Consider the following 20,745-nt stretch of genomic DNA (forward strand, 5'->3'; position numbering starts at 1 on the left):
CACTGACCAAAGTTCAATATAGAGGATGTTAATTAGACACAAGGCTTGTTGCTAGTTTACGAAGGTAATCGGTCCTGTGTCATGAAGCGTTTTCTGTATCACGTTTGAATCGTAAACTAAATTAATAGTGTGACATCATCAGCTCATGTTGTGTTAGCTGTGGATCTGAAAATTGGTCAAACACAACTTTGTAGCCAAGTGAGAAGTGGTTAACAACCCATCAATGACAGTTTTACTAATCGATGGATGACTGAGCCGAATGACAAGTTTTGAAAATTAATATATTAATGCTCTGCGTTTAGGTGTGAAACCTTTTGCTTGCACTATGTGCGACATGAGGTTTGTTCAACGCTACCACCTGGCGAGACACAGCCTCACTCATACGGGTATGGGTCCGTGCACCTACCCCTCTCATGTTTTCAGTCACTTAATGTGTTTGACGCAATATTTGCCAGAAATATTTACCTATTTAGACCGGGCTCTTCAATTTAATCTAAAACTTTTAGAGAAATGTCCATAATGCTACTATGACATGCAGTCGTTGAAGCTACTGGCTTGTGTTGTTGTTGGCTCAAGCTAACATCTTTTAATCGTCACACATAGAAATCTCCGAATGTAGAATTTTAGATATCAGCCAGCGAGCATTTTAGAGGTGGATTTGTTTCATCTGCCTTTTTGTTTTCCTGCTGGGAATATTTCACATGATGATCCAGTGGGAAACAATTACACCAGAGATGAGTACATTAGTCTTGTTTTTTTTTTCTTCAATTTTTAACACAAATAGAAAAAATACATTTGTTTTGTACCCTCTTTAACCTAAATTGTGTAGCCCGTTACATTTCTCATAATTTCTGCTAAAAACTTTTATTTTTGCTGTTTAGTACACGTAACCGTGAATATTTCAAAATTTAGTGAATTTTCTTGCCTGAAATACACTCTTTGCTGCACAGGCATTGAACTACTGTAGTGGTGCCTTGAGATATGACCCGACTTTTGAGATTCTTGAGATGCGAGCCGTCGATTGGCCAATTACTTTGCTTGGACTTGCGAGTGCAAACTTGAAGCGAGCCCTCAATGATGGCAGATGACTCAAATCACTTCACAAAAAGAAGCAGCGTGTCAGATAACATTAGTTAGTATTAAAAAAAAAATTGCCTCAATTGTTTATTACCACCCTCAGCTATACGTTACTGTTGAACTAAATATAAAGCAAACAATTCGACATGTATGTAGAACAGCTATATAGCCTTCGCTAGCTTAATGCTAACCTTCTATTAGAAAGACCATAGGTGGACAGGCTAACAACTGGCATCTGTGTCGGTGTTGCTACCCTTGAAACAGTGGATATCTGACCACAATCTGTGGAGCAACTAAATAGACAATCACAATATTCACAGGCATATGTTCTTTATCCTGTGCAAAGATTAACTGTTGCTGCTGTACTGAGAAGCCAAGAGAGCAACTCAGCCTCCAATACAGTGTCCATATGTCTATCTAATACTGCCCCCAGGTGGCCGAGGCGCAGACAAGAGAATGAGCAGCACAATGAGGATTAAAGGAGGAAAAAAAGGTTATTTTTGATTCTGTTTAATTATGCTATTGCTGTATGTTCCAAATATGATTATAGTGTGACATTGTTCTCTAAAAAGTCATTGCAATTTTGGGGGTGGGGGTGAGGCTGGAACGGATTAATGGCATATCGGTTCATTTCAGTGTTTAAAGACAATTTGAGATGATGTTTTGAATTATGAGTGTGGTTAGTGAACAAATATATATCTCGAGGCACCACTGTACAGTTAAAACTTGTTTTTTTTTAATATTTTGTAGCGTTTTTCAATTTATCATTATCACTTGGCTAATAATGATTCACCTGTACAATACACTTTGATCATATTTGGCCTTTTCTTCACTGATTGACTAGGAGTAAGCACAGGATTCTACTACCTTTTAGTGAGGCATCATTTTGATCTCAGTTGACCAAATATGTCCCATTGCCCGTAAAGGAATCCATAACTGATAGAATTTGTATTAATTTATGACGCTTATCTGGGACTTTGTGTGAATGATAGTGAGGGTTGTTAAGAACATATAAAGCGGTCATTGTTTATCTGACGCAGTGCGCTTGACATATTTTGTGTTCCAGCTGTATTCCCATAGTTGCATGTGCGAACATTTCCACATTGTCTGTGTGTGTGTGTGTGTGGCAGAGGTGATGTTGCACGTACCTGACCTTGTGTGGTGTGTGTGGCGGGAAGGGGAAGGCCTAATCCGCTGCTCTGTGTGTGTAGGGGTGAAGCCGTATGCTTGTTCCATGTGTGACATGAGGTTTATTCAGCGTAACCACCTGGAGAGACACAGCCTCACTCACACGGGTATGCGTTCCGTTGCCACGTCCCCTCCCACCACTGCCGCTCGCACCCCCTGACGCGCAACCTCCACTTTGATGGGATGTTGAACCAGCATCACACGCCGCGCAGATGTTGCGTACATCTGGGCCATGATAACCACTCTGTCCTACACATAATGAGTTGATGACCAGGCCTTTTTATAATAATAACACTCATAAATTACAGATAAGGCTTTTTTTCCTACTTAGTCTTGCTGCAATGATAGTCCTCAATGACAGTTTGACACACTTTAGTGTTTTAAGAAAACAAATATTGACGCATTGACTCTGTTGTGTGTGCTTTTTGTTAGGGGAGAAGCCTTTTGCGTGTGACATGTGCGATATGAGGTTTATCCAGCGCTACCATCTGGAGAGACACAAGCGTGTGCACAGCGGCGAGAAGCCTTACCAATGTGAGCGCTGCCAGCAGGTAGGCAGATTATTTTATTCATCAGTAATGAATCAGCAACATAATTAAATGTATCTGGTCATTTAGGTCCATTTGTTCCAGCAGACATACTTTCACGATTGCATTTGTTGTTTTTCTTCCCTTTTCCTGAATGGAAAGTAAAAACAGGTACCGGAAATGAACAAAATGTACAACGGAAACGCCACCCAGTGGCGTCCTAGTTACTAAGAGCTGTAGCATTTTCAAAAACTGAACATCTAGGTTGCGCTCAGTTATAAAGGCAAGCAACACTTGGGAGACCCGCATTGACGTTAGCGCGGTCACCGCACGTCCCAAATTTGAGTTATAAATGAACTTCAGATATTGTACTGGAAAAACTGGAGCAATTAAGGTACTATAATGCCTTCATATGTCTGCATGTAAAGCTATTTACATGGATGTCTTATAACAAACAAAAAAATATTTGTGCTTCAGATTTTTTTCCTTTAACCTTTCTCAGAAATTCCAATGGTATTGGCAAAGTTTTCAATCTGTAAATTTCCAAAATACATCCATCCATTTCCTTCTGTTTATCTGAAGTCAGTTCACAGGGACCGTAGCTTTTGCAAGGAATCCCAGATTTCCCTTTCCCCAGCCACTTCCTCGAGCTCTTCAGAGGGGATCCTGAGCCATTTCCAGGGAACCTGAGATATTTAGTCTCCAACTTGTTCTGGTTTATACCTGGGGTTTTCTCCCAGCAGGACGTACCCAGAACCTCACCAGGCATGCCTCCAGGAGGCATCCTAAACAGATGCTCAAGCCCCTTCATCTGCCTCCTCTCAATGCGGAGTAGCAGTGACTCTACTCAGAGCCTCTCTTGGATGACCGAGCTTCTCACCCTATTTCTAAGGGAGAGCTTGTGTGTGTGTGTGTGTGTGTGTGTGTGTGTGTGTGTGTGTGTGTGTGTGTGTGTGTGTGTGTGTGTGTGTGTGTGGAGGCGAGCTCGAGTACAGCTATTTTGACTTTGCACAACACATCTGTGTTATTCCCTGCCAGCTGTCCCACCCGTCAGCTTGTGTAGGTGGGAATTGGGATTGCTAAATTCCCTACGGTCACCGCCCAGCTCACAATACACCCGACCCCGATGGCCCCTCCCACAGATAGTGGGCCCATAAGAAGGGAACCCACATTACCCTTTCGGACTATGCCCGGCTGGCCCTGTGGACACAGGCCTGGCCACTAGGCTCTCACCTTTGAGCCCCACCTCTAGACCTCGGTCCACGGGGGGCCCTGGTGACACACGTCTGGCCAAGGGAAAACTATGTCAACTTTTTGTCATCATCGTGCTTTTTTTAGGTCCCTCACCTAGGACACATTTATCATGGGTGACCCTATTAGGGGCATAAAGCCCCAGACAACTTAGTTCCTCGGATCATTGGAACGCAAAAACCTCTCCACCACATCAAGGTGACACCTCAAGGAGGGGTTTTCCAAAATTCCCCATCTTAAATTCCCACGGAATTATCTGAAATTGTCCAACCGCTTTAACCGTACTTGTAGTTGGAATTTGTGTGGAAAACTTGAATAAACAGAATTACACTTTTGTTTTCCCCGTAGAATTTTTCAAGGACAGACCGTCTGCTGCGGCACCGTCGGCTGTGCCAGGGCCGCGGCGTAGCAAAAGTGGAGAACCAACCATGTTGTGAACCGCGCCAATATGCCCAGGAAGGTCCACCTGCTCCCCCGACCTGGAGCCCCATGCACCCCCCTCCGGGTCGGCTGGCCGTCTGACATTCCACGTTCGCCCCGTCTACGTGGCCACCTGACACAGAACCGGTGGACGGGCGTGGCGCTCGCTCTGTGATGAGTGGCTCTAGCACAGACTGACGATGCAGGTCCAGTCTTGGATTACTAATAACTGCGGGACATTTGTTTGTTTCGTTTTAACTGTTTCTTTTCTCGCCTCCATATTTTTTTAACGACAAGACTTTTCTGTGATGAAGAGTGTTCCTGTTTTGTACTTACTCTGTTCGCGGGTGAAAAAAAAAAAAAAGTTTTTATTGATCCAATGCATCTACATTTGTTGGTACTCTGTAATGACGGCATTTTTTTTTTAAATTGACAAACAGGGATATCATTGTGAGGAAAAGGATTTCATTGTCTCTTAAGCTTTGTCACTTAGGTCCAAATATGGCTCACGTCAACCAGATCTGGCTGGCTGTGGCAGCTGTTTCAATTGCTGTCACCATGGCAACGGTGGCTTGACCAGGACTATTGTGAAGCCATCTGGTTGACCAGCATTCTTTGCCTCTAACAACAGTAGAGGTACACTGTCTGTAAATATTGCTACTACATTCACAGTTGGACTTAAGTTGATTTTTCTCATTTTTGTTTTTGTTTCATTTTGGCCAAGAATTACCTACAGTCTTGCGAGCCAATGGGTGTTAATGTTAACCAGGACTTCCACGGAGTAGGTGATCGGTGGGGGATCCAGTTATGGCCACGTTTTGATTACCCGCTGTTTTGTTGCTTGTACACCTCTCACGTTGAGATTTGTCTCTGAGAATCCTCTTTTTGTTTTTCTCTCTCTCTCTCAATTTTATTTAGCCTTTTCCTCAATGCTTTATTATTGTGTTTCAGATGTATTTACAAAAACAAGGCCGCTTTTATGTCACGGCGGACATTTTGTCCACTAAGCTGTTGTGGTTACAGAATGTTGGTGACCCGAGTGGCACAGAAAATCTCTTAGGTCATTGTCACTGATGGGGAGTCACATGATGTCTAATACTGAAGGAAGCCCGGTCTGGTGAAACCAACACTCTGCTGCACACTAACCATTGCCTTTTTATGCAGATATTATGTGCTTGGCGTGTTTTAACAGGTGTATGTCATATCATTGGGTGTAGCCTTAACAAAGTGCAGATAAACGAATAATCATTGTAATGCTGAACATTATTGTAACGAGCATTTTTGTTGCACGGGCGAAGGCAGAGAGGCTCCATCACAGCCGCTATACTCCCTGCTGATTTATTTCTCAAACTTGACCCTCCTTGAGTTGTGCGCTCATTCTCACTGTTCAAATGAGAAAGAGCTTCGTGTACATAACGCGGTCACTTGGACTGAATGTAAGACAGGTGCAATCCCAGAGCGTATTGGTTCCTTTGCGATTGCCAGAGAGACACATTTGAGCTTTATGTTCAATACAAAATGTTGATTTCTCTTTGCGGTGTTTACAGCCGATGGACTGACGGAGGGCCAGATTTGAGGAAGGCATCGACACTCTTCCAGCTGTGCACAAAGCATGCCGCTGGTGCATAGCGACACTTGTTAAAAGGGCAATACAATACTCATCAGTTTAGTTTCTACTAGGACCACGCAAAAGAACCCTGATGTCTCAATCGCTTGTTTTTAACTGAGGTTTTAACTTTCCACTTGGATCAAATGTGGGTCTGTGTTTTATTTCAAGTAAATTTTTATTCTAAAATTGTAAACACTGGAGTGGCGGGAAAATAGGCAAAGTGAGAGATGGGATATTTGTGTTTCCTTCAAAGTGTACTCTGTTTTAGACAAAGCCTCTTTCTCCTCAGAGAAAATGAACAGAATGAACCATTTGGATCAGTACAGTTGACAGTGCTCTACGGTTGCTCTTTTTAAGATGGTCAACAAAGAAAAAGATTCCTTCTAATGCAAAGTCCCTGGTATTTGTAGTAAATTATATTGATCATCATGGTATTAGGAGAGCAACGGCATAATGGTAGCTATCACAGATTAGTTGTTTTCTTTATTAGTCTTGCATGCAGAGTTATGGTTCTCAGTTGAAATAATAGAATATTGATATTGATTATTTTGTGTAGAAAAATGAGTGCATATGAGTAACTTCCTAAAACTGTTACAATAATTATTGTAAAATGGGCTAACTAATATGTACCCTTGTGATCCAATTAGTTTCAACTGTATGGAAATCGGAGGAGAGGCTTCTTACTATTATGCTGAAATAAAAACATTTGTTAAGGACATCTGTCTCTGTCGTTCAGTTTCTCACATCTGATTGCCATTTCAACTTTTACAAATCTAACACTTTTTTTCTTTACAAAGGGACTTTTTATTTCATTATCATGCTACAAGTCCAGTTTTTTTTTTTGTTTGTTAAATCTTAAATTTACTGTTGATCATTTTCATTTCATGTTGTTTGTCCATTGAATTATTACGCAAGAGTTCAATGATCAAAATTTTCCAGGACAATTTACAAATCAGTGCAGATATTTTACTCAGTCCTTCCACATTTCTTAACCAATTCAAAACAGTTTAATCAGTTCATCTTATTTAGAACAAAGAACGAACCATCCAATTTTTCTGTACTATTCCATATTTCACAATAAAATAACCTAATGAAAATTTATTTGACACATTGACCAACTCCTTTAATATTTCTCCAACAACTCAAACATTTCTGACTTGAAACCTTTTTGCTCTACTCCACGAAATTCCCAAGTCAACAAGCTTTTTAAAGTGCGTCTTTGAAATATTGTTTTCCAGTCTCCCAATTAACATTTCTTACATTTTAATTAATTCCACAAGATTGGATTCCAGCGTCAGTTCTTCGGCATTCACACAATACCTTTCAAGAAAGTACGCTTACTATTTTTCAAAAGAATATTCGAGTACAGTGCTGTATTTCTGCTCAACCCAGCAAAGATGCACTTCACGCTCCAAACCTGGAGATGGCGGTAATCTCCTCAAGTGTTGATTGTAGTCCTCAGTCAAGCAAGATGCTTCACAGGAAATAAACAACTCCGTTGAGTTAACGATGCGGAGACGGTAGTTAGGAATCGTGTGCATGAAAATTGGAAAAGAACCAAAGTAATCATGTTAAATGGCAGCGCCATGGCGCGAGGTGATGGAGACGAACGGGAAGCGCAGGAGCGATTGTGCAAACCGAACACTACGCCCAGCCTTTCATGCAGGTTCCTGAAACTCGAGCTGGAGCTCAACGCTCACCTCCGTGTGCTCAGCTTCGGAGAGCCCGTGCGGTATGTGTACAACCCGCTGGAGTACGCGTGGGAGACGCACAGCTGCTATGTGGAAAAGTACTGCCAGACGGGCCAGAGCTTCTTGTTTTTAGGAATGAATCCTGGACCGTTCGGCATGGCCCAGACGGGGGTGAGCTCAAAAGAGGACATTCAATCTGTATGGAAATTAAAGATGACTTCAGCAGTAACCTTTTGGCCAATGCAGAAATATGTAACAGCTCGTTTTTTGTCTTTGTTTTTCCCAGTAAGCTATCCATCCGTTCTCTACGCCGCCTAGCCCAGTTTAATTCAGGCAAAAGGCAGACTACACTCTAAAATGGTTGCCAGGCAGCCGCAGGGCACAGAGAGAGACAACCATTCACACCATCGCTAAGTGAGAAGTGAACTCACGCTGCCTGCACCAAAATAACACCAATATCCGTGCCACTAAATCATCAGTGACACCAAAATGCAACAAATCTGTAATATTATGAAGTGAAAGTCTTGCATTTTCGCGATTAAAGATGTAATACGTGGGGATAAGCGGCAGGGAAAATACGCACACACACACAAAAACGCACAGCAAGAACAAACTTTGATATTTTGGAGAGAAAAGTTGAATATTTTCCAGGGGAAAATGTAATTTATTTTAATATTCTGAGTTGTAAATTATTAGGGGAAAATAAATCAGAGAAAAAGTGAATTGCCAGTGTATGGATGAGCAATGTAGCGGTTGCAAGAATAATAAAATGCTGAGTTACTAACTAACCCTGTGATTGGCTGGCGAGCATGTTTTATTTCTTTCTGCAAATGATTGTCAGTTTCAGTCGTGCCTCCAACTGCTTGCGTATTTGTCAGAAGTTCCGTGAAGCAGTGTTGCACTGTTGAAATCCCCATTTGATCTCTCCCAGGTTCCCTTTGGCGAAGTGAAGTCAGTAGTTGATTGGCTGAAGATCACGGGGGCGGTCGGTCGCCCTGCCGACGAGCATCCCAAGCGTCGCATCAGCGGCCTGGCCTGCACTCAGAGCGAAGTGAGCGGCGCTCGCTTCTGGGGCTTCTTCAGAAAGTTGTGCGGCGAACCGGCGGGGTTCTTCCGCCACTGTTTCGTGCACAACCTTTGTCCACTCATTTTCATGAGCAGCAGCGGGAAGAACCTGACCCCGCCTGAGCTCAACGCTCGTGAGCGTGCAGAGCTCTTCCGCCTGTGTGACATTGCCCTCTGCCAAGCCGTGGAGGCGCTGGGTGTCTCCATGGTGATCGGGGTGGGCAGGGTGGCAGAGCAGCGGGCGCGCCGCGCTCTTTCCGCAGCTGGTATGGACGTGCGAGTGGAGGGCATCATGCATCCTTCGCCCAGGAACCCTCTGGCTAATAAGGGCTGGGAGAGTGTGGCCAAAGCAAAGCTGGCACAACTGGGCGTCCTCGCATTGCTTAGTAACGACACAAGGCCAGAATTATCAAACACTCAGGAAACATCATAACAGAACAATCCATCCATCAGTTTTCTTCGCTCCTTATCCCCGTTAGGATTCTGGGTGAGCATGAGCGTATCCCAGCTAATTTTGGATATGAGACAGGGTACGCCCTGGTGGTGTCGCCGGCAACTGTAGACAACCGACCATTCTCACTCACAGTCACACTTATCAGTTCTGAATTGTAAATTAACCTCACGTGCAATGTTTTGGAATGGAGGAGGAAGACGGAGTATCAAGACCTCAGAGGTTTGTAAGTGAATGTAATTTTCTCTTTCACATCTTTCTTTATTGATTTTGGAAAAAACATGTACACAAAGTCTACACTACTGTATGCTAAGGTTGGTTGGAGATTTTTTCATGTCAGGCAAAACTGTTATTTTGTCTCCATTTCTATTGTATTGTTCTACAATAATTTCTTTTGCATCTTAAAATTACCTCTGGAATATGTTTAATTGTATTCTACTATTATTTGTTACAAAGTAGTGGTTATTGTGTTGTGTATATTTAGATCCATTTGCTTAATGATTGATCAGATCTGTTTTTCTTGGCTGTCTTTTAATGCCTTGTTATTCCATTGGCATGTACCATTTATCTTTATTAAAAAATAAAAAAACAAAATTTGCATGACTTGAATTAAAAAAAAATTATAGATAATGGCAGATTTGAATTTCTCCATCATCTGGAATGATGTTACTGTACTTTGTGCATAACGGTTAAAAAAATAAAGATTTATAAGTGACTTGTAATCGTGCCATTAGGACGTGAAGCGTGTGTCACGAATAAGTCAACGACTCTTGCTGGTGTGCTTCAACCACTGCCAAGAAATGAAAGAATCGAGTAAACAACTCACAGTGGAGGATTATGTGTCCCGAAACTGGACTCTGTGGCTTTTATTGTTGCCAACTACATTTCCCGTGATCCTCTGGGGTGAGTGTCCTCGAACGCCACCTGGCAAAATTGAGTCAGTGTGACGATGGGAGCACAGCTGCGAACATCTTAAGGAAGAAAAAAAAATCGCGTCTCTTTGAGGTAAAAATAAAAAATAGTGATATTTTTTTTCAAAATGAAGTTATCATTCTCAATAAAACATTCTTTAACCGGCAACTCAGATAGCAGCTAGCTAAGCAGCACTTAAAAAGTAGCAGTATTGTATGTGTCTTGTTTGTATTTTTTACTTACCTAAAATAAAGAGTACAGTTTTTATTTATCTGCAGTCATGGTAGAATTATTAGAAAACCCGTGTTACTTCAATTTCTTACTCATTTTTAATGTTTGGTACAAGGAAATGTACATTTGTTTGTATACTATTACAATAAATGCCAAATTAGCTCATGATTATGAGTATGGTTTTCTTGATATTACCCAAAACCAGTGGGAAGATAATTTAGTTTAAGTATGTGAAATATGACAAAGTATAGATGGAGTCAGCTGCATTTATTGTATTCTTTTGGTAATATACCTGGTGTTGGTACCAGTCATTAAAATGAACAAGAAATTGGCTAAACAAGGGTGGTTGAATAATTTTTCTTTATCACGGTTGATGCTTCTATGTTTGCTTGTCAGGAGGTGACAGTGTGAGCATGTCTTTAAACATGTGGGGGCAGGCCATGTTGCATTGCCCAACAGTGTTTTTCTCTCAAATGTCTCCTCTCCTCAGCTGTCCTCCTGCTGTCGCTGGATCAGCGTGTGCCCTCCTCCTTGTCACCGTCATGGAGAAAGAATATCCTCAGTCTGCGGTGGTGTTTCGAAATGTGGGTCAGCGCTACTTCCCCCAAACCCGAGTAGAGTGTCACTACAGCGTGACTTCGGCGCATCAGTGGAGCAGCAGGGACTGGATTGGCATCTTTAAGGTGTTGCTATAGTGACAAGCGGCATGGAGAATGCCTCTGATTGACCCCAAATTAATATCAGATGTTCTAGTGGCATTTCCATGCTTTTTGTTTTACTTTGAGAAGCCTGAAGATTTCCTGCTAATGTGTTCTCGTGTCTTCAGTTACAACTGAAGAAAAATAGCCTCAAATCAACGTCAATATGGCGTATTATGGAGAAATGCACTGGTACGGTCCATGCATCGGAGAAACCAAGCAACCTGAGCAGCTGCATGGCACAACACAAACGAACAAACTCCTCAGGTCAAGACTCAAAAGTCTACCAAGAAAAATAGCTCTCTTTTGAGGATTGTGCTTATTCTGGACAGGGAAGATTTTTTTGAAAGACGAGTAAGATCATGTACTAACCCTTACCCTAACCCTATCAAAACTCAATGATTTTGCGTCCAACAAATAAGACAAAAGCACAGCCTCCTTGGCCATAAGGAAGTTCCACTACCAGTTTATGACTGAATTAATGAGAGTTTCTAATGACTCTTGTGGATGGACATTCTAACGACTGGTCTTTTTTGCATTCCAAAAGAAAAATACCATCCCCATGTTGAGGGTGTGTCTCCAACTTGGAGCATAAATAGCTGAGTTTCTCCATACCAGAATCAAACTTGTCCTAACTCGCAATTTCAGGTGAAACCTCTTCTATCGCAACCAGAGTGGTCCAGTGGCGATTGATTCAATGCCTGCAAAATGGTGGAAAATGTGAAATTACCATCATTCCCAGCCTACAGAGCGCACCGAGTACATTTGTAAAGGAAATACCATTTGGTACATACATAAGCCGCACCTGTGTAAAAGCCGCAAGTGCCCACCCACATTGAAACCTACAGTGAAACACGAGATATTTACAAAGAAAGATGATACGCAGAGAGTTTAATGCTCGCGCTGCCACGCTAACGCTAGCGCCGCCGCGCTAACAGGGCCGGTTAAAAAATAAAATATACCGGTAAAAATCACGGAGACACGACAGTAACACGCTAGTGCAGTGCTAACAGGGCCGGACCAGTCAAAGTCACTTCCTCAGCACATATATTCCACCGGTCTCAAGCTTACCTTTTCTGCTCGAGTGCCCCCTTGCACAAATTAGCCGCATCACAGCATTAACCACAGGCGTGAAAGTGTGTGAAAAAAGTCGCGTTTTATAGGCCGCAAATTCCGGTTTTCATCTTGGTGTCATTTTTTTTTTTTATACCTCCAACCCTGACATTTGAACAGGTTGTGTACATTTTTTTCATGTGTTTGTCATATGATTGTGCAGTTATACTTTGTTGGTGGTTACATTTGGAATGTCTTGTTCCTCCTTAGGTGGGCTGGTCATCCCTGAGGGAGTACCACACATACTCATGGTCGCTTGTCCCCGAAGGCTACACCGAAGGAAGCGATGTTGATTGCTGTGCGCTTTTCTACGGTAAAAATCAAACATTCGAAACAGTAACTGTGGTTTTGGAAGTGTGAAACACTCACTCATGGAGGAGTAGTGCCCTCTGGGGGTATGTACTTGTGTGCCCATTAACAATGCCTACGTATGAAAATGTATTGGGTGACGTCTGTTGATGCCCACAAAACCCAGTTTGGATGCCCCCCAAATCCAATGCTATATCGGTAATGGCCACAAGTAAATCAAATATCACTCAGAATGGCGCAGGCTGAGTACAAATTGTTCACAAATGTGAACTTTGTTTTTGTTTGTGTTTCCTTGTCCATCTCTTTGCAACTTTTTGGTTCATGGCCACTGCAATTATGATTCTGTTGTGTCGATTGCTTGCCATTGCACTTAAAAGGTTTACTGTACCAAAGCTCAAATTTTCCGGGTTGGGGGTAGTATCAGAGGCAGAATGGTGGCTGCATGAAAGCAAGCTGTGAAATGTCAGAACTGGCAGGTGAAATTTCAGACCCAAGACCTGATTCCCCAGACTCGAGGCATAAATGTTTCTATTAAAACAAAGGTTTTTACAGACTTCTGTGTGCAAGGTGTATGTGAATAAATGCTGACACCATTGAAGACTTAATCTTGAAAATAATTCCATGTGAAACAGACTCATGATGAAGTTTGATCCAGATTTGCAATAAAATGCAACGGGCTCTTCCATTGTCCATGCTCCACTCTTCCACAATGTTTTGCAGTTCTTCTTTTCCTTTCAGCTTGTCCCGTTAAGGGTCGCCACAGCGTGTCATCTTTTTCCATCTCCTGCATCTTCCTCTCTAACTTAAATTCTTCTGTTACGCCTACGGCACACCACACCACTGTTCTGCTGCCATCATACACGTCCTGTACTATTCGAACATATTTTTCCGCCACACCAGATTTGTGCATGCAGTACCACAGTTCCTCTCTTGGTACTCTGTCATAGGCCTTCTCTAGGTTCACAAAGACACAATGTAGCTCCTTCTGACCTTCTCTGTACTTTTCCACTTGCATCCTCTAGGCAAACAATGGATCTGTGGTTCTCTTTCTAGACATAAAACCATATTGTTACTCGGAAGTAGTTTTCTCTCATGAGTCTAGCCTCCATTACTGTTTCCCATAACTTCATTGTGTGGCTCATCAACTTTATTCCTCTATAGTTCCCACAGCTCTGAACATCGCCTTTGTTCTTAAAAATGGGAACTAGCACACTTGTCCTCCATTCTTCAGACATCTTCTCGCCCGCGAGTATTCTGTTAAATAAGTTGCTCAAAAACTCCACAGCCACCTCTCCAAATTGCTTCCATATGTCCACAGCTATGTCATCAAGACCAACTGCCTTTCAATTTTTCATCCTTTTTAGTGGCTTTCCCCTGACTAATCATTGCTACTTCCTGGTCCATGACACTTGCCTCTTCTACTCTTCCTTCTCTCATTTTCTTCATTCATCAACTTCTTGAAGTATTCTTTCCATCTGTTGAGCACACTACTGGCACCAGTCAACATATTTCCATCTCTATCCTTAATCACCCTTACCTGCTGCACATCCTTCCCATCTCTATCCCTCTGTCTGACCAGCCTGTAGAGATCACAAATAGATTGATCTAACTAGCTGTAGTTCTCCATTTATTTACTCCTGTGAAAATAACAACGCTAGTGGCGGTGTCTTAACGAAGACTTTTTTTTTTTTGCTACAATTTTATCACAGTTTCCTGGCATCCCAATATGTCCGTAGGTATGCATGCTTTTGTCCAAATACTGTACCTCAGGGATCAAGAAGTATAACACATTTTACACTCCGCTTCCTCGTCTTGTTAAATTTGTCCCACAATGCTTTTGGCAGCCTTCTACTTGCCTGGCCCCAGCACAACTGAGTACCACTTTGTCTACGTGGACAAGCTGGGGAAAGTTTGCGGGCAAAGTCGAGCGTTCACCTTCTGCGCCCCCAAACCTCTGGATGAGCTGGAGACCTTAATTGAGGAACGAGATGAGGAAGATGGAGATGGGGAGGAGGAGAAGGATGAGCTGCTTCTGGTGGTCCCCAGAGCTCAGCTGCTCCAGGTGGGAAAAGGGGCAACATGCTCGCTGTCCACTTTTCTGCAATCCTTAAATTTGCTGTGCGCAGAGCGAGCTAGAGGAGCGCTTGAGGGAGAAGGCAGAGTTGCAGCAGGCTGTGCTGGAGGCCAGACAGGAAGTAGAGGAGGAGAGGAGGAGCAGCACAAAAGCAAAGGAGGAGTGGGAGAGCGAAAGGGACAAGATGAAAGTGGAGATTCACCAGCTCTGTCAAAACCTGACACGCAAATGTGACGCCTTGAAGAAGGTGGAAGGAAAACACAAGGTAGGGACTAATATCCATATCCATTTTCCAAGCCGCTTATCCTCACCAGGGTCACGAGTGTGCCAGAGCCCAGCTAATGCAGGTCATATATTTGTTTGATTTTTGATAATCGTGTGTTTGCGCTGCAGGATGTGGAAAGCACTCAGGAACATCTCAACTCTGAACTGAGTCAACTCATGGGCGAAAAAGTGCAAAGTCAGCAACAAATCAAAGACTTTGAGGATGAAGTCAAGGTGCTGACTGAAAGAGAGAAGGAGACAAACGTGGAGTTGGAAAGGCAAGTCTTTAAAACGTGAGATACCTGTAGACAGCTATATAGAGTCCGTGTGTGTGTGCGTGTGTGTGTGTGTGTGTGTGTGTGTGTGTGTGTGTGTGTGTATAGCCCAGCAATTGGCCGGCAACCAGTTCAGGGTGTACCCCGCCTTCTGCCTGACGACAGCTGGGATAGGCTCCAGCACTCCCCGCGACCCTCGTGAGGATAAGCAGCAAAGAAAATGGATGGATGGATATATAGAATTGTATATTGTGGTTCGCTATACACAAATTGACCTGTGTTTTTTAGTTGCGATGTTGCCAAAGTTATTGCCAGAGCCCTAGCTAAATAGGAAAGTAGTAATTGGTGTCAAGGAAGTATGTTGAAGTGATACATCTCAACAAGACATTGTGTACTGTGTTTGAACCACTGATGCATCAGACTTATATGCAGCATGTTGGGATAGTTTAATTTATTCAACTATCCATTTTCTGTACCGCTTTTCCTCACAAGTGCCGTGGTGATCGTGACGGAGCCTATCCCAGTCGTCTTGGAGAGGCAGGGTCCACCCTGGACTGCTCGCCATCCAGTCGCAGGGGACATACAAGCAAACAACCTTTTGCATTCATATTCACACCTATGGGCAATTTAGAGCCTTCAATTAACCTACCATGTATATTTTTGGAATGTGGGAGGAAAACGGATTACCTGCAGAAAACCCGTGCAGGCACGGGGAGAACATGCAAACTCTACACAGGAGAGGCTGGATTTAAACCCCCACCAATTGTCCACTTTTACACAGGGGTACCTTCATTCACAAAAAATTAGGAAAGTTGAGACAATTTGGACATTTTTTTTCTTCTTCTCCTTAATACATTGAATTCACAGCAGGCCTCATCTGCCGTGAGTGGCTCGGTTGATCGGGAAGACGGAGGAATACTTCTTCCATACACAGCCGTGAGCTTGCTCCCGGACAAGCGAGCTCACGGCCCGGCCGCTCACGGCTGTGTATGGAAGAAGTATTCCTCCGTCTTCCTGATCAACCGATACTGCTATTTCTTCATCAGATGAGGAATAATCCGAGAAATCAGCGCTGGGCATAAATGGTGTCCCATGTAATCGAGCCTCTGTTGCGGCACGTAACACGTCACATCCGCGCACGAAGGTCATGTGACTCGCGAAAATGGAAATGCCCCTGAAAATTCCTAATTGTGGATAAAAATCTTCTCCAAACCCTATTAAATGAGAGAGGATTTAACATCACATTGTCAAAATAGAGTCATATTACATGACCTATTAGATACATTGTTCATGCAAAACACTGGATTTCCCCTATCAAATAAAAGCCCTTGATGAGTTTTTGCTCTCATGATGATGAAAAGGTGCTCTAAAATTCCACATAACTTCACCTATTATACAGATAATTAAAAAAGTGAAAAAATATTAAGCAGCACAAAAACAATCTTAACCGTAGGTACTTTGGGTGTTTCGAGGCACTTTGGCCAGCTACTAGTTGCTAATATGGACTTACTTTACTTCAGTGTTTTTTTTTTTCACGTTTTTACACTGTTCTCCCTCCCGCAGGTTGAAAGAGATACTGATGAAATTATCCAGTCAGATCAAACATGATGAAGAAAAGAGAAAGTTGCTACAAGTCCGTGAAGCCCTCCAACCCAGAACATTAAGTCGGAGACCATTTTTTTGTCATACCATTACAATTTCAACCTCCTCATCCTCCTTCCTTCAGACGGAACACCAAGCCGCACTGACGGAGGTCCGTGAGCTGCAGAGTCGCCTGGATGCGAGCGAGCGCTCGGCCGAGGGACTTCGCGGGGAGCTGAGGGCGCTGGGCGTCTGTCAGGGCCGCGCCGACACAGAGCTGCACCAAAGCCGCCTGCAGGTGGCCCAGTTGGGTCTGCAGCTCTCTGAGGAGAAGCTTCTTCTCAGGGAGGAGCGGGCCAACTGGGGCCTGGAGAGGGAAGCCTTCAGGAGTGCGGCGCAGGTGAGTGAGTGGCACGGAGATAAATGTCATTCTTTCAGAATGAGGACAAAAGAAATGAAGGGCGACGGCATGTGTGCGTGGGGAGGCTGACCAGCAGAAAGTGGAGGAGTTGAGGATCGAGGTGCAAAGGAAGGAAGAGCGACTGCAAGAGGTGACGACCAAGATGGAGCAGCCGCAAGCAGAATTTTGGAGCAAGAGCGACATTAATAGCGTGAGTGTTTGTGTTTTCGGCACCTCATTGGCACCATTCAACTATATTTACTGTGGAGTGGGAGTACTGCGAATTAAATTCTTTTCAAGCCCGCATTTGTGCATCATGTGGCGTGATCGCTATCTGAGTACGTGTACTGTATTTGTGACAGTGTCGTCACTCCCTGCATTGACGTGTGCTACACATTAAAGATAACCCCTTTCATCCTTTACATGTGCTGGCTCAATTCGATGCAGGCGGACCGGCGCAGTGACAAGAAACAACGGATGCTGCCGGCACTTGTGGACCCAGTCTTCAGGTGACCTCTCCACCGCGCAAACGACACAGACGCACAAACACACATTTTTAATTCAAAGTTTTTCTTCTGCAGTGAATTGACGGCCTCCATCATGTGGTGACACTAAGAACAAAGAAGTTTGCGGGTTGAGACTGAGCTCTGTGTGTTTGGTGTTGTGTTTCTGAATATTTATTGAGACAAGACAGATATTTTAAGTTTAAAAAATCTCATGACAACCCCCCTCCCCTCAAAGAAAGTCACAAAAAGTGTTTATCCTGAAATAACGGTCATTGCTAATTGTTGGTGATGCCAGCTCTGAATTTGTTGACAGGCAGATAAACCATAAAATAAGATAAGCCCCAGTTCAGTCTGCTTGTTATTTTCCAGGTTTATTGATGAATCAAAAGTAAAACTAAAAATAAAACGGCAATCAAACCCTAACTTTTATATTCTTACAGATCTGAGCTGTACCTCATACCAAGTGCACTATCAACCTAAAAAGAAAATAGCTGGGCTACCAGGAACAGTATTCCAGACAGAAATGCACAAAGTAGCTTCCAAAGAGCACATATTGGCAACGTTGCCAATCAACATCAGCACATGAAGCATAAATATATTAATAATGCTGACCGCCAACGTAACTGCAACCAAGTTGCACAGCCGAGTGGAAGATGCGCCGAGCCTTCTTAACAAGCAACAGCTATACTGGGGATGTGTTGCACTTATCTATAATTCAGTTTTACCGAGCCATTTGAGATGTCCGTGACTACACTCTTCCTAATTAAAATGAGCATTTCATATATCTGCACTGACATCACTTCTGCCATTTATGTCTCTCTACAGATATTGACAATTTAGCTACGGACTCAAGTTTTGAGGTATTTACAGTTTGATTCTGATTAGTCGTCATTCCAGTTCAAGATATACTGAATTCACTTCACTTCGGTTCATGATGGATCAAAACCCCTTTTAGATATTGAAAAGCAGGTTTCACCTACATTAGTTACATATCTGTAACTGGAATCCCTCAAACGGGAGTTCCAGATATCCGCTCGTGGATTCCTGCAACTGATTGTGGATATGTGGAATGAGTGAGCCCACTAACGTCAGTTGTTCTAGGCAAAATGAGGTTGCAGTCGGTCTTGAACTCTCGAGCTTTCCTTTTGATCGATCCCAAATCTGTTTCAGATATCTTGACTGGAAATTTTAACTATTCAAAATGTAATTACAGACTTCATTGACATCTACAATGTATATGAGGTCTGTGAAATGTATTCTGAGGTCCCGGGTTCGATCCCGGCCCCGCCTATGTGCAGTTTGCATGTTCTCCCCGAGCCTGTTTGGGTTTTCTCCGGTCGCTCCGGTTTCCTCCCACATCCCAAAAACATCCAACATTAATTGGAAACTCTAAATTGCCCCCAAGTGTGACTGTGAGTGTGGCTGGCAACCAGTTCAGGGTGTACCCCGCCTCCTGCCTGTCGACAGCTGGGATAGGCTCCAGCACTCCCCGCGACCCTTGTGAGGTTAAGTGGCGAAGAAAATGGATGGACGGATAGCCTGATTGCCAGCATCTGACCTGATGAACACTAGGTGGCGGTAGAGCACATTTAACATAATTACCAATTGTAGGTAAGGATATAGACTAAGTGTGTTTTTATACTTGAAATATTGAATGTCATGATCTAAACAGAAAAAATAATAATGTTTTAATATATGAATGGCAAAAGGCGAATAGGTTAATTGTACCATCTATTGGAAGAACAATTAATTGTTCTGCCTGCCACTACATCCATGACAGGTTGGCGAGATTAATATTATTTGTAATCAGATAATATTTTCTGAGCTATTAAATAAAATGGGATCACGTCCCATCACATGTCTCACAACACACTCAAGTATATCGGGCACAGTAGTTGTGAATCACTCATCGTAATCACCCTTAGGGCAACAATATGCTTAAGGAATTAATGTTTAACAGGTGTCTTTTTTTTTGTTTTGCAGCTGTTAAGGAGATAAAAAAAAAGCATAGGATACTTTTGATTGAGTAAATTTGTGGACATGTTAAAAATATTCAGTCATGTAAAAGCATGTGAGAGGTTTGCATGTAACTGAAGTCATTGAGCCACTTGAGGCTTTCATATTGGGCTCACATTTCATTGTCGGGAGTCAACTCGGACATTTTATACTAATTATGGGTTTATCGTGCCACTTGTTCTGCGTGATGCTGACATATTTGGAATGCCTTCTTCACAGTCATGAATGGAAATGCATTATGAGTTTCTGGTAGATGGGAGTTTTCATCTGACATTTGTCTCGTCCGATGACTTTTTTTTTTTTTTAAAGGTTCACATGGTCGTTAAGTATTTGAAAGTGATGACGGAAATAAATGCAGCCCCACGCCGACAGGTGTGAAAACACAAAGCGACTTTTATCAAAATCCATCCAAAATAACAAGCAAACCAAATAAGGCAACTACATGGACAGATTTAATACAAATAGAAAGAAAACAACAGATGAGCCCGTTCTTGAGATGTTCAAAGTTCTCCACGTAGAAATGACGGAGGTTCATTATTAAAAGAGACACAATGAGATGATTTGAGCGTCAAAAATCATCATTAAATATTATCTGTTACATAACACAAACAAAAATGTCAAAACCGTCAAGGTGATGCCATTTTAATGAGCCAACGTTTTTGAATTTTTTTCTTTTTCTTTTTCTGCACACAGATGTGCCCCCCATCAACCTTGCATGCGCCTTTTGTTTTATTGCACTGGCTCAAGTTCAGGAAAAAGACAAAAGAAACAGGAGACTTTATTGCCCCCCCAACCCCGTTAGATCCTGGTCCTGGAGATTACTTCAGTTCTAAAGCAACATGCTGTGTTGAACTGGGCGATATAGAAGAGCGCAAAAGCATTTGACTGATTTTGTTCTCGTGACATTCAGTGAGTTGACATTCTGAAGCCTCCTTAGATAATTCCCCATTTAATACTTATTTGACCTTCTATACATTCAGGCTCAGCATGTGAGCGTCATAGAACAGCTGAGAAGAATGATGTGATCAGAAATTAATATTTGGCATCAGAAAAATGTGTTTTACACGTGTTTGCTAGCTGTAAAACG

General features: G+C 42.8%; 3 protein-coding genes across 30 annotated transcripts in view; all 3 read left to right on the top strand.

The window, feature by feature from the left end:
- znf740a (zinc finger protein 740a) overlaps positions 1-6,788 on the top strand; it is a 29,846-nt gene extending 23,058 nt beyond the window's left edge. For 18 of the 26 annotated variants that reach the window (XM_061831801.1, XM_061831794.1, XM_061831799.1 and 15 more), the window contains 5 exons: positions 303-386; positions 1,511-1,570; positions 2,289-2,372; positions 2,698-2,816; positions 4,392-6,788. In XM_061831801.1, the coding sequence (XP_061687785.1) occupies positions 303-386; positions 1,511-1,570; positions 2,289-2,372; positions 2,698-2,816; positions 4,392-4,565 (521 nt within the window). In that variant the 3' untranslated portion in view covers positions 4,566-6,788. The remainder of the gene's footprint in view (positions 1-302; positions 387-1,510; positions 1,571-2,288; positions 2,373-2,697; positions 2,817-4,391) is intronic. The other 8 variants (XM_061831805.1, XM_061831815.1, XM_061831820.1 and 5 more) reach the window with 5 other exon arrangements.
- A 721-nt stretch (positions 6,789-7,509) lies between these two features.
- Positions 7,510-9,929, top strand: smug1 (single-strand-selective monofunctional uracil-DNA glycosylase 1). The gene is made up of 2 exons (XM_061833325.1): positions 7,510-7,934; positions 8,695-9,929. Exons 1-2 carry the CDS (start codon positions 7,641-7,643, stop codon positions 9,259-9,261), a joined length of 861 nt encoding a protein of 286 aa, XP_061689309.1. The 5' UTR covers positions 7,510-7,640; the 3' UTR covers positions 9,262-9,929.
- Positions 9,930-10,159: 230 nt separating this feature from the next.
- Positions 10,160-20,631, top strand: calcoco1b (calcium binding and coiled-coil domain 1b). Of its 3 annotated transcripts, none has more exons than XM_061833303.1 (11): positions 10,160-10,284; positions 10,913-11,105; positions 12,444-12,546; positions 14,387-14,604; positions 14,669-14,881; positions 15,010-15,158; positions 16,719-16,788; positions 16,882-17,136; positions 17,222-17,347; positions 17,584-17,645; positions 17,718-18,599. In XM_061833303.1, the coding sequence occupies exons 2-11, from the start codon at positions 10,965-10,967 to the stop codon at positions 17,743-17,745; spliced, it is 1,365 nt and encodes a 454-aa protein (XP_061689287.1). In that variant the 5' UTR covers positions 10,160-10,284; positions 10,913-10,964; the 3' UTR covers positions 17,746-18,599. The 3 variants fall into 3 exon arrangements, with proteins under 3 accessions (XP_061689287.1, XP_061689288.1, XP_061689286.1); XM_061833304.1 differs by having other exon boundaries at positions 10,161-10,284; positions 10,913-11,006; positions 15,010-15,173; positions 17,718-20,631; XM_061833302.1 differs by having other exon boundaries at positions 10,164-10,284; positions 15,010-15,173; positions 17,718-18,606.
- The last annotated feature ends 114 nt before the right edge of the window (positions 20,632-20,745 follow it).

The sequence above is a fragment of the Syngnathoides biaculeatus genome, chromosome 10 (assembly GCF_019802595.1).
Source record: "Syngnathoides biaculeatus isolate LvHL_M chromosome 10, ASM1980259v1, whole genome shotgun sequence".
NCBI classification, from domain to species: Eukaryota; Metazoa; Chordata; class Actinopteri; order Syngnathiformes; family Syngnathidae; genus Syngnathoides; species Syngnathoides biaculeatus.

What these genes read in the sequence shown, in the direction of transcription:
- calcoco1b (XM_061833302.1), top strand. Translation starts at nt 10,965, where the DNA reads ATGGAGAAAGAATATCCTCAGTCTGCGGTGGTGTTTCGAAATGTGGGT. An exon ending in CCAGAGCTCAGCTGCTCCAG is followed by an intron (nt 14,605 to 14,668) that starts GTGGGAAAAGGG and finishes TGCTGTGCGCAG; the next exon opens with AGCGAGCTAGAGGAGCGCTT. An exon ending in GAAAGGCAAGTCTTTAAAAC is followed by an intron (nt 15,174 to 16,718) that starts GTGAGATACCTG and finishes TCCCTCCCGCAG; the next exon opens with GTTGAAAGAGATACTGATGA.
- smug1 (XM_061833325.1), top strand. Translation starts at nt 7,641, where the DNA reads ATGTTAAATGGCAGCGCCATGGCGCGAGGTGATGGAGACGAACGGGAA. An exon ending in TCGGCATGGCCCAGACGGGG is followed by an intron (nt 7,935 to 8,694) that starts GTGAGCTCAAAA and finishes GATCTCTCCCAG; the next exon opens with GTTCCCTTTGGCGAAGTGAA.